This window comes from Primulina tabacum, chromosome 15, assembly GCF_025594145.1.
Source record: "Primulina tabacum isolate GXHZ01 chromosome 15, ASM2559414v2, whole genome shotgun sequence".
Lineage (NCBI taxonomy): Eukaryota > Viridiplantae > Streptophyta > Magnoliopsida > Lamiales > Gesneriaceae > Primulina > Primulina tabacum.
In genome coordinates, this window is record NC_134564.1 from 34,609,420 (window position 1) to 34,621,635 (window position 12,216).

A 12,216-nucleotide genomic window follows, 5' to 3' on the forward strand; every position below is an offset into this window, starting at 1 on the left:
TTAGAGAAGAAAAACAACTTTTATTCAGACCATTATCACAATATGTCAATATCCCTGCTGAAAGTGGAAGAGACGGCATGATTCTCTTCACTGTCAAACAAAGTTCACAAGAAATCGAGAATAAACGGATTACTACAAATTCATAACTTCGCCAGTGACGGCGTTCGGAAAGATATATATAAAAATAGAAGTAACGAACCATACCATATATTGTACATCAACTTGTTTCCACTGCAAGTGGTAACGGAGAACTGCTGAAAGTTACCGTGACTGCAGGACAAAGAAAAAGGTTTATTTATCACTCCGGACAAGCAAAGAGAAAGAAGATAATGACACATAATAAATATGGAAATTTCAATACCTCGTGGTTCCATCTTTAACCAATCTTGCCCACACATTAAAGCTTCTCTAATATCAGGACTTACAGCACTGCGATACTGGTCAAGTACTCTGCCCCTGTTGCTGAAAGCAACATCTGGTCCAAGAGTGGACACAGGAATACCAAGAACATCACGTGCCATCATTGATAAGATAGGATACCGTGGAGTGTGAACTTTCCACCAATTCAGTATGCTGAAATCATAATTGCGAGGAAAGACAGGCTCCTCTAAATACTTGTCGAGATCTGATCCCATGCTCTGACTCTGTGATGTTTCATACAGGAACTTGTCAAAGCCCTTGAGTTTGTCTCTAGTACCATTGCTAGTACTGGGCAAACTGCCTCCAGATCTCGCTGAATCTTCGTCGAGCAAAGATAATCCCATGGAATACTCATTGAAAACTTCCCTAAGCCCATCAGAAACTTCTTTGATACGATCTGGAGCGTTACTTCCATAAATCTGTCTATAATAGTACTCGACCAACTTCATCTTAAAACGAGGATCCAAAACAGCGGATATGGCTAAAGCTAAGCTGCATTTCCTCCAATACCAGTCAAATTTGTCCTTCATCTTCAAGGCCGCAGAACTAAGAAAATCATCAGGGTTCTTACTCCACTCAATTAACTGGATGTGCATATCACATATCTCTGGGAAATATATGTTTGAAGTATGACATCTGTTCCCCATAAAAACATTTGTAAACTCAAAGAGAAATTTCAAGTAACCTACCATAGAACTAGCCCATCCCCACTCTGTCTCAGATAAAGACATTGAGTATGAAGGATCATGCTCTTGCACGAGACAAAGAGCACCTTTGTATTCTATTGCTGCCTCAAGCATCATATATGTTGAATTCCACTGCACTGGACAGTCAAGAATCAGATGCTTGTCACTGTTGATACCTTCTTGGTGAGCAATTTCATTAAATTTTACAAGGATTGCTTGTTCACTTTTAATGTACCTTATATTCTCTCGAATTTTACGTATCACACCCCGGAATTCTTCCATGACCTCTTGGGCAGTGGATTTCAAAAGATGTATAACGCATCGCATGTCAAATAACTCTCCACTTCTTTAGAAGAGGTCTATTTTGAGATAACCAATCCTTAATCCTGAAAACCATAACTTCATAAGCCATGCAATCATCAAATGTAATTGAAAACAGCTTATGGTCAATAGCCCAGTCAGTCAAACACTTGATAATAACTTCTGAGAGTGTATCATCAGTATGAGATGAATCTAGTGAAACGAAGTTAAGCATCCTCTTCTGCAGCATCCAATCCTCATCAATGTAGTTGGCTGTCAAGCATATGTACTCAGAACTATCAGGTGAACCCCACATGTCAACTGCAAGGTTTACTCTACCATGTATTTGACGAATGGACTCGTATACCTTCTGTTTCTCCTTCCCATAGATTGTCAAACAGTCCAGTTCAATGGCATTGCTATCAAACTCAAACATGGGTTGTAGGTTCTTGACGAATATCTTGAATCCAACATGATCCACCATGGCCAAGGGATAACCGTGTATCATAATCATTCGAGCAAGATCCAACCAACTACGCTCTTGATCAAATTTAATACTTCCTAGACTGATCGTTTGGTTTATTTCATCTTTCATTTGCTCCTGCTCATACTTAAGAGGAATAGGACTTAGAATTTCATCTTTTATTTTCCCATCTTCATAGGTGATAGCTGTAAGACCAAGATTACTTTGACCAAGAGTACCGTCTTTTCTCTTCCTCTTGGCAGAAAGTATTTGAGAAACATCATAATTGGATCTCTTCAGGCATCGCACCAGATGATTTCTTAAATGAGTCGTACCACTGTTACTGGACCCACTCAATTTCTTTTTGCAATGGAGGCAAACAGCATATTGCGCGTCTGCCTTCCTCACTCTTTCAAAGTGATTCCACACAACAGAAGTCAACCTCTTTGTTTTCTTGGCAGGGATCTCATTTGATATTTCCATGTAACGGGCTTTGTATTAGGACTGTCTATTTCATCTGCATCAATTTTGAGATGAGCTTCAGTCACCGTCGAGCTCATTTTACAAACAAATGACGGCAATTTTAAAGATCTTTACTTCATCTTTAATAATTGGAATGAAAAAATTAGCACAGCTACCAGCAGGTTTCCCACTCAATACCTCCCAGTGAATGCATAACCAAAAAAAAAAACATAAAGATCCTCAGTTGTCATTGAAGCTGAAGCAGTGAAGACCCTCTTATTCACAGGCGCGCGCACGCACAGAAAGGTGCGCACATATGCGGTAAAGCTAATAAATTTTCACTTAACCCTATCCCATATGCAATTCAGTAAACTTGATTAGAGTTCCCATTCCGCTTTCTAACAAGAGCCACATTACTTCCATTCATATTATCCAAAAACAAAACAACTCCAAATGAATTCATGCTATATAGCACGGAATCCGATACAAATTATAAACAAATCTTCCTAAGCAAGCCGCAGAAACGGGAAACCATTCAAACGTTGAAATTAATAAAAGAACACCCAAAAAAAGTTTTAGATCCGGATCCACGTCGAGTGAAATCGGGTCGGGCCAAAACATGAAAAGCAAAATCGTACCTGCTAGTGTATTCCCGGCTGACGGCGAATTAAGAGGCAGAGTCCGATGGAGAGGATCCGAAACAGATTAAAAGGGTTAGGGTTTGGAATATTTGCTCAGATATGGATTTCGGATTTGATAGAAATCAAATTCTCTTTTGGTATTTACACCCGATAAAAATGGATCCGGTTTACGGTGGTCTGATTATGTCGTAACTGAAGTAAACCCGAGTTTATCAATCGGGTTGGGTCAATGTTTTGGGTGGTTTAGTTTAATAATAGCACTGATTTTATAAGATATTTAAAATAATTACGTAATTATATGCATTTTAATGTTTTATAAATCTATACTATTTAATACTTAAGGCTCCGTTTGGCACGTGTGATAGGATAATTAAATGATTAATAATTAGAATGATTAAAAATGAGATATATGGATTAATAGTATATATTCTTAAAAATAATTGGATAGATAATTAAATATTTATAATTATAATTTACATTATTAAAATTAATTTAAATATATTTATTAGAAATAAATTTGTAAATATGCATGTACTTTAATAATTAAAATAGCAATAATATTTTGAATGTTAATGTTAAATAAAATTTTAGTAATAATTACAATATTATTGTTTTTTCTTAAAATAATTATAAATATTTTAAAATAATTTGATAGATAAATAACTATTTATAATTATAATTTACATTTATTAAAATTAATTTAAATCATTAAAAAATAAATTAGAACTGAAAAAATATTTATTTTCATAAAAAAATTAATTAACAAGATTATAAATTTATAAAAATTTAATTTAAGATAGATTTGCATTACAATTTATTTTCTTTAAAATGATTGAAAATAATAAAAATATATGAAATTAATTTATAAAAAAATATAATAAAAATTTAAATATTATATTAATTATTAAATTTTCGCTAATTTTAATTTTCATATTATATTGAAAAAACAATTCAAGGGTATTATGGTCAATATACAATCTTACCATGATCACTTTTCAAAAAATATTAATTATCACACCCTTTGAGTAGGGATATTTAATCACACAAATAACATGAATAATGTGGGCTTTCAATAATAATCAAGTGCTTGTAAATAATCATTCACTTATCATGGCTACCAAACATAGCCTTATTATATTATAATATACGAGGGGTTAATTTTTTTTTTTTTGAATCATGAATATGATTTCGATATAAACCAAAAATGTCTTTATAAGATTAAAAATAATTCATTTCATATAATTTAAAAATATTGTTTTGTTAAATTATAGTTAAATATAAGTGTCATATTTCAATAAACTATTTTTTTTATTTATCTATATTATTTATTTATTTTAAAGATAAACAAATAAATTAAGACAAAAACATCAAGTTATTAGTTACAAGTTCTCTAAACCGAATAGGAAAAGCCCTACAAACCAATGTTCGTCAATGACGAAAAAACTTTTCGAGTTGATTAGTGTACAACTTCATTAATCGTACTTCTCATATGAAGATAAAATTATGAGAGCTAGCTCAGGAAGTTCCTGAATTTCTAAAATTAAAGCGCCATCAGACCAAGATCGTCTATAGATTATAGTTACTGCTTGAACCGTCTGAAGAGGATCTGAATATATGCAAACATTAGCGAGACCAATATGTAAGCATAAATTCATACCAAAAGAGATGTATCAATAGTAAGAATATATAGATTGTGTATACGTAACATATATTATTTTATATATGTATCATAAAATATGTTTTATTATAAAAAAAATTAATAGTTTATATTAAATTTAGCTTTAAATGAAAGGAGGAGGTTGGGGTGATTTAAATAGAGGAATAGAAAAAGGTGGAGAAATAAGAGATAGATAAGGCGGAGTTGTGGCAAACAATTATCATATGTTTAATTAGCTTTGAAAAGTATCGAGCATAAATTTTTTGGGGTGAGTTTTTAGGTGGTTTTCAATTTTTATGGTAAGGAGGATAATGTTGGGATTACGAAAAATACACTTAAAAAAGTGGCTACTAAAGGGTTAAAGAGTACTATAGCATTATTAATAGAAAAATATGATTGGATTATGAACTTCAGCTAATGTCTAAAATTTGAGATATCGGTATTATATTAGTCATAGATGATGAATTTATTATGTTAACTACTTTTTTGTAAAGAATTTAGACTTTATATAATATTTTCATATGATCTTATAGGGTATTAGGGTCGGTTTTTTTTAAAAAAAATAAATTAATTTCTAAAAATTAAATCAAAAATAATTTTAAAAAAAAAAAGTTGCAACAATATTGATTTTCAACGGTCCAACGTGGAGCACGTCCGCGCTTCGTAAGCGCCGACGCTGTTCCACGTGAGTACTGTCCGCGCTTACGAAGCGCGGATTGCAGTATTTTTGCAAAAAAAAAAAAATAATTATTTTTGGATTAATTTTTTAAAATTAAATTATTTAAAAAAAAAACCCATTAGGTTCTGATATAAACATAGAAGCGATAAGTCAAAAATCAGTATTAAATATTCATTAGTTTCAGCCACAAGTTCAAACAACCATAGAACTGTTGAACCAATGCAATGTGAATATAACTCAAAATGATAAAAAAAAATTCAATGCAGTTACAATAAATAACTAGGTAGATTAGTATATCTACATAACGGTATGAAACCTTGAGAAGAGACTTGTCTTGACGACTGAGAATGCTAGAATTCTTAATCGAGTGTGATGTCATCTGAGATGAGTTTATACAACATGATTATTTAAATAAAAGTCTTCTAGTAAAATTTTGCCGACAACATAATAAAATGGAGACGTAAACCGAACTTTCAAAAACACACTTGCATGTTCAATCGTCTATTTTTACAATTTTAACTCAGACACAAATATCTTTTTATCAATTTTCATAATTTATCAGTGTAACCAAAAAATTTACTATATTGACTCGAATTATTTCCATATTTTTATATAAGTTACTGGACTGATTTACATGCTTATATAAATTTGTTTTTTTCATTTTTAGATTTATTGCCTCCCCAAGATAATATTTAAAATGCATGTCCACGTGCTTGTATGGAGCGCGCATAAACTACAACAAAGAAGTATTGGCTGGTTCATTTAATATATAGATACAACCACCTAGTCTACACAATATAGGGTAGGTCACTTGTGAGACGGTCTCACGAATATTTATCCGTGAGACGAATCAACCCTACCGATATTCACAATAAAAAGTAATACTCTTAGCATAAAAAACAGTACTTTTTCATGTATGACCCAAATAAGAGATCTGTTTCACAAAATACAACCCGTAAGACGGTCTCATATAAGTTTTTGCCCACAATCTATGGTAGTAATAATTCAGTTATTGTCGAATTTTCGCAATGATAAAAAATTAAACCAAAGTAAAATAATAAGTAGATTAATAAATATAAAAAAATTTGAATTTTTAAAACTATAAATACATTCATAGATTAAGCAACTATGTTGATCACTAAATAATATAGGTTGCCTAAAAAATATTTCTTCTTTTATATTATATTAATTTTCTAAAATAACGATAAGAAGTTAGAAGTGTTATGATAAATAAACTATTATATTTAATTATAAAACTCAATTAGCCGAAACTTATAAATTATTTGTGTTTACTTTTATGGAGCAAAATATATATAATTATATTTAAATGTTTTCCAAACATTTTTTAAACTTTATATTAAAATTTAAAAGTATTATTCTTAACAGAATGAAATTATAGTTCCATAAAAGGGAATTTCCAAATTTATGTTATTTGACAATAATAATAATAATAATAATAATAATAAATGCAACGAAGGAGCGTGCCACGGTTACTTAGTTTTATTGTTTTTGAAAATAAAGTTTTAATAATTTGTCAACTTTTGGTTTGGAGGATAAAATAAACTAATAATTAATATGTAAATGATAAAAGAAATGATTGTGATAGAAATTTAATATATAATGTAAAATTTTATTTTGTTTGGTATGATTTGTAAGTGTGGGAGAATTTTGAATTTTTTGATGAAATGACAAAATTGTCAATTTTTTTTCCTTCTTTACTCCGGCGGCAGCGACGGTGTGGTGGTCGGCCGACCGGCTGTGGCGGTGGTCGGCCATTAGTAGGCGGCGGCCGACCGGAGGCGGTCGACCGACGTCGGCGGTCGACCTGCGACGGCTGCGGTATTCCGGCGGTCGGCCGGCAGTAGGCGGCGTCGGCCGGCGGTTGTCGGCGGTCGTCGTCCGGCGGTCGGCGACGGCGGCGGCGGTCGGCGACGGCGGCGGCGGTCGGTCGTGGCGGTGAGTTTGGATATAAGAGAAGGATAAAATTGAAAAAATCGGATTAGATAAATAATCATAGGGGGTGAGAAGTGATTATTTTATCACACCTTATACAATATAATCATTTATAGGAGAGATTGAGTTGGTTAAATAAAAATCATACCAAATACTTGATTAGATGAGTTTAAAAATCATAAACTCACCTAATCCCATGAACCAAACGCCCCTAGTATTTTAAAATTTTGAGGTGACAAGTCACACGAAACCCCACACAAGCTGAGCTTATTTGGCTTAACCGCCTCACTGACACCACACACGAACCAACACATATTTTAATAATAATATCTATTAGTATATCATAAAGAAACAATATTTTAGAATTACTATAAAAAAAGATTACTATTATCATTATATTATAAATAAGTAACACTCTAGAAAAATATTTTGATTACGTCACTTCAAAATTGAATCAACACTCTTATTTTTAATTAATTTACTAATTATTTATTTAATAATTTATTCAGAAAACTGCTCACAAATAAGAAATATATATTTTTAATTAATTAACTAAATATTTTTAGATAACTATTTTAAAAAACTTTCAATTTTTTTAAGAAAGAAATTGAGAATTACTATAAAATAAAAATTATTCGGGGTAGTTATATAAAAAAATATAGTTAATTAATTAAAAATATATATTGTTTATTTTTTTGAACATTTTTTTTATTTTTATTCATATAACTTAATTAAAAATAAAAATTATAAATGTAATTTTTTTTTAAATGATCATACATAGTTATTCTAAAGTACTTCGTTTTTTTTATAACATACTATAGAAAATAGATAATAATAAATAAATAAATATAGAAAGCCACAAAAAAAAATTTAAAAAAATATATAGAAAATGGATCCATTAAGCATATAGCCGAGTACCAACCATTATAGCCTAGCCTCCTCTCTTTTTCCCTCTGTTGAAGGAGCTTCATCTGTCAAAACCAACCTTAGATTTTTCCTTTCGTTTTGATGTTTTTTTTCGGAAAGTTTTAAGGCAATTGGGATGAAGATACAGTGCAACGTTTGCGAGGTGGCGGAGGCGAACGTCCTTTGCTGTGCAGACGAGGCGGCGCTGTGTTGGGACTGTGACCAGAAAGTGCACAACGCCAACAAGCTCGTCAGTAAGCACCAGAGGGTTCCGCTCACTGGCTCGCATACCCAGATGCCCAAATGCGATATTTGCCAGGTTCGACCATTAGTGTTGTGTATCACACTTTTGAGGCCAAAATTTTGTAGAGTTGTAAGAATCAGTACATCTTCTTGTGTTTAGCGGATGGGGTGGTGAAAAAGTTAATTGAATTATATTTAATTTTTCGGTTTTTTTGTTTGAAGTTTGACCCGAATTGATATATATTCTGGAATTGTTATAATTGCATTTCAGCTGTTGAAGTTTGACATTTTGTCGGTGGCATATTTGAGATTCTTTTAATACTGTTTGGTGCTAGTTGCTTTGAGCTGTTTAGATATTTTTTTCGGCTCAGATCTTTATTTATTCTCTTCCTGTGGTTATTGACGTTCAATCTAATTCTAAAAGAAATTAAAATAGTGCTGTGTAACTTGGTGAACTTCATTTCCTACAGAGACGTACGAACCTACTGGTGAAGGACTCAAACGACGTAGATAAAGTTATATTCCTAATTTTTCTGCATTACCAACTTTTACTCCTAAATTGAATTGGGCATCCTTTCTTCTTGTTTCTCCACCTCCATGAGTCTGCTCCTGATTCCATGATTGTTTAATGGGCATTGGTGCATCTTGTGTTCTTTGATAATGATGTTGGAATGCTTGAGTAACAATTCGTTTGAATAAACAACAACTGTTTTCGTGATTACACCATTTCAATCTTACCAAATAAAATGTCCCATAAAAAATTATGATTAAAATCCCCGTGAAGGAAATATGATATAGTCATCATGGCCATCTTGGCTACGGTTTAGGTGTTCAGTGCATTCAACTCAGCAGTTATACAATTACCTGTTGGTGAAGACAGTGAAGGACGTATATATTTTGCTTGCAGGTCACACTTGCCTTGATATGCCTTCAGGATTGTTGACACTTCATTTTAGGATACACTCAATTTCCTCGATTTGTGCAGACCCTGTTTAAATCCCTGTGGAAATTGAGTTTTATGTCCTCGTAGAAGAATGTTTAGAATTCATCTCTTTTGATCCTTTTTGCCTAGGATTATATGGGCCAGCATCGAATTGTACCACTTCAGAGTTCAGAGTGAGAAGTGGAAACTCAGGTCGATTGGGATGGATTCAACTGTCCTTTTTCTTGTGTCACCAGAATTTTAACTGACTTGTCATATAACTGACTCTGTGGGATGGACCAACTGTATTTTGTTTCTTCTTTAATTTTCTTATGCGCTATGTTTGATAATTGATAGACGTCTTGTTCACTTAATTAACCTATAAATGAAGTTAATATATATGTCCATTCAGTCCAACTGTCCTGTTACTCCAATCATGCTGCCTGGCGCAAGACCAATTATCTTGATGAAGTTAATCTATTAATTATTGATGGTTTATTTCCTTGCCTAGATATCAAAATGCTATCTCGAAAGTGTAAAATAATTGAAATGATGTATTTACTTCGAACCTTTGTAATTAAATGATGATATGACACTCCTTTTTTCTTTCGTTTCTAGTTGTCATATAGAATATGTATTGCCTTAGACTGACATTGACCAACAGATTTTATGATTTTCCATTTGATGGTGATGGTGATGTCGATGTCGATTTATTGTGCAGGAAGCGATTGGCTATTTCTTTTGTCTGGAGGACCGAGCTCTCCTTTGCAGAAAATGTGATGTCGCCATACATACTGCAAATTCCTTGGTATCATTGCACCAGAGGTTTTTGCTCACTGGAGTGAAAGTAGGCCTTGAAGCAACTGACCCTGGTCCATCACCGTCTTCGGGGAAGACTCAATCCAATGAAAAAATCTCTAAACCAGAATCTTCTCTTCCAAAGAGGCAGAGGACCACCCAAGTCTCATCAATAGGTCAATCCAGTAAAATTTTACCTGTCCCAGTTAGCGAAGGTGGGAGTTTTTCATCGTTAAGGCCTCCTTATGCTGGAGTTTCTGCAACTGGAAGTATTTCACCATGGCAGCTGGATGAATTTCTTGGATTTGGTGATTTCAATCAGAGTTACAATTTCATGGACAATGGCTCATCTAAGGTATGCTTTTTGCGTCATTTATCTCTTCGGCACCTTGTCCTTAATTATCCTTGTATGTATACAATGCAGTTCATATTTTTTCATCGGTCATATTGATCATATACATATTACTTTGTGGCCTATGTTGATGGTGACTTAGTTGGCTTGCAGCTCTGGCGATAGTGCTAGTTGGTTCTTCGGAATCCATATTAATGATATTGATGCTGCCGTTCTTTATGAGCTAGTCGATTGGCTTGGAGATCAGCTCTTAGTTTTAGCATTTTTTTTCTTTTTATTGTGTTCTTCCTTGAGCATTCTTGGTTACAGTCTTGGGCGATGTCGTTCATCTTCAAAGTATTTTCTTCCGAATGGTGTCTGTTTAGGATGTAAATCAAAATCGAGCTTTTAATTTCTGTGCCATCGCATTCATGTTGGGCTTCAGGATTAACTTTGCACAGGTTTGGGATATATTTTCCATTTTTAAACCATTTTACTTTTTGTTATGTTACTTTTCGTACAACTTCCACTCCTTGTAAGTTGAAGTATAGAGTTATCCCACGTGATCACCAGCAAAAAAGAATGAACTCTAGCAATCTCCATGGTTCATGTGTTTAATGAGTTTTTTCACTGAAGTATTTGCTTTGGACTGACATGTTTTTAAAAAATGTGAATTTAGGCCAATCACCTCTTCACATAGCATTCTAGCATGTTTTTTTGCTACCAATCTATTTGCTATGGCGATATACGTCTCCAATACCGGAATTTGTTTTTCGTCAATAGCTTATGAGTATTTCTAGTTTAAAGGAGCTGGTTTTAACTCAGTATCATCTTGGACGGAGTTCCAATCAACTGGCAACCTATCTGAAATTATTTTTACTCCCATTTTGACTTGATCGAACTGAATCTATAAATGAGACAGCTCGTTTTCTTTTTTATATGTATTAACCAGTGATTGAGATTGTTACGGTTATTGTTATATACCCCGGATGAAGTTATATTCCTTCATGAAGTTTATAACTATTGAAATAATCTTTGTGACACTTCAAACGTCTACTTCTGCCCTCTTTCTGTATGGCTTTCGCAATATGACTTTAACTAACACATGCGAAGGGGATGATTTAGAGCTTAACATTATCTTTCCGTAACCAAACTTCTCCAGGCAGATAGTGGGAAGCTTGGAGATTCAGATTGCTCCTCGACCATACAAGTTGCTGATGGAGATTTTGATGGTGATGAATATTTTGGACAAGTCCCGGATACATTTTGGACGGTGCCACAGATTCCTTCTCCACCGACAGCATCCGGACTTTCCTGTCCTAAAACTTATCAAGATCCTTCCGACTCTGCTGCCTTTGTTCCTGACATATGCTCCTCAACCTTGCAGATTTTCAATCATCATGCTCACTCAAAGCGGAGGCGACAGTTTTGACATTTACACCGAAACTTGCAATTCTACCATGATATTCGGCTCATAGGCATTAATAGAATTCTTGCCACTCGACCTCAGTCTGTTCGGTAGACAATTAGTTGTGGGATGATTGCTTTGGTGTGTTAGTTTGCTGTTCTTTTATTGTTCTAGTGTCGAAGGTTGTGGAATCAATTCAGATAGCAAGTATTTGTTAACTTAATATGATCAATGGGATGGAGATGTTTTGTTTCGAAAACGCTGGTGTCATGTATAAATTGGAAACCATGGAGAGCTGCATAAATATCCAGAACTTTCCAACTTTTCTCTAATTTTGTTCTAATGTG

At 33.4% G+C, this 12,216-nt stretch overlaps 1 protein-coding gene and 1 pseudogene across 1 annotated transcript; one reads left to right on the top strand and one right to left on the bottom strand.

Annotated features, from left to right (window-relative positions):
- LOC142526748 (zinc finger BED domain-containing protein RICESLEEPER 1-like) lies at positions 1-3,153 on the bottom strand (annotated as a pseudogene).
- A 5,007-nt stretch (positions 3,154-8,160) lies between these two features.
- On the top strand, positions 8,161-12,201 carry LOC142526360 (B-box zinc finger protein 22-like). The gene is made up of 3 exons (XM_075630698.1): positions 8,161-8,486; positions 10,054-10,485; positions 11,624-12,201. Exons 1-3 carry the CDS (start codon positions 8,304-8,306, stop codon positions 11,891-11,893), a joined length of 885 nt encoding a protein of 294 aa, XP_075486813.1. The 5' UTR covers positions 8,161-8,303; the 3' UTR covers positions 11,894-12,201.
- Positions 12,202-12,216: the final 15 nt, after the last annotated feature.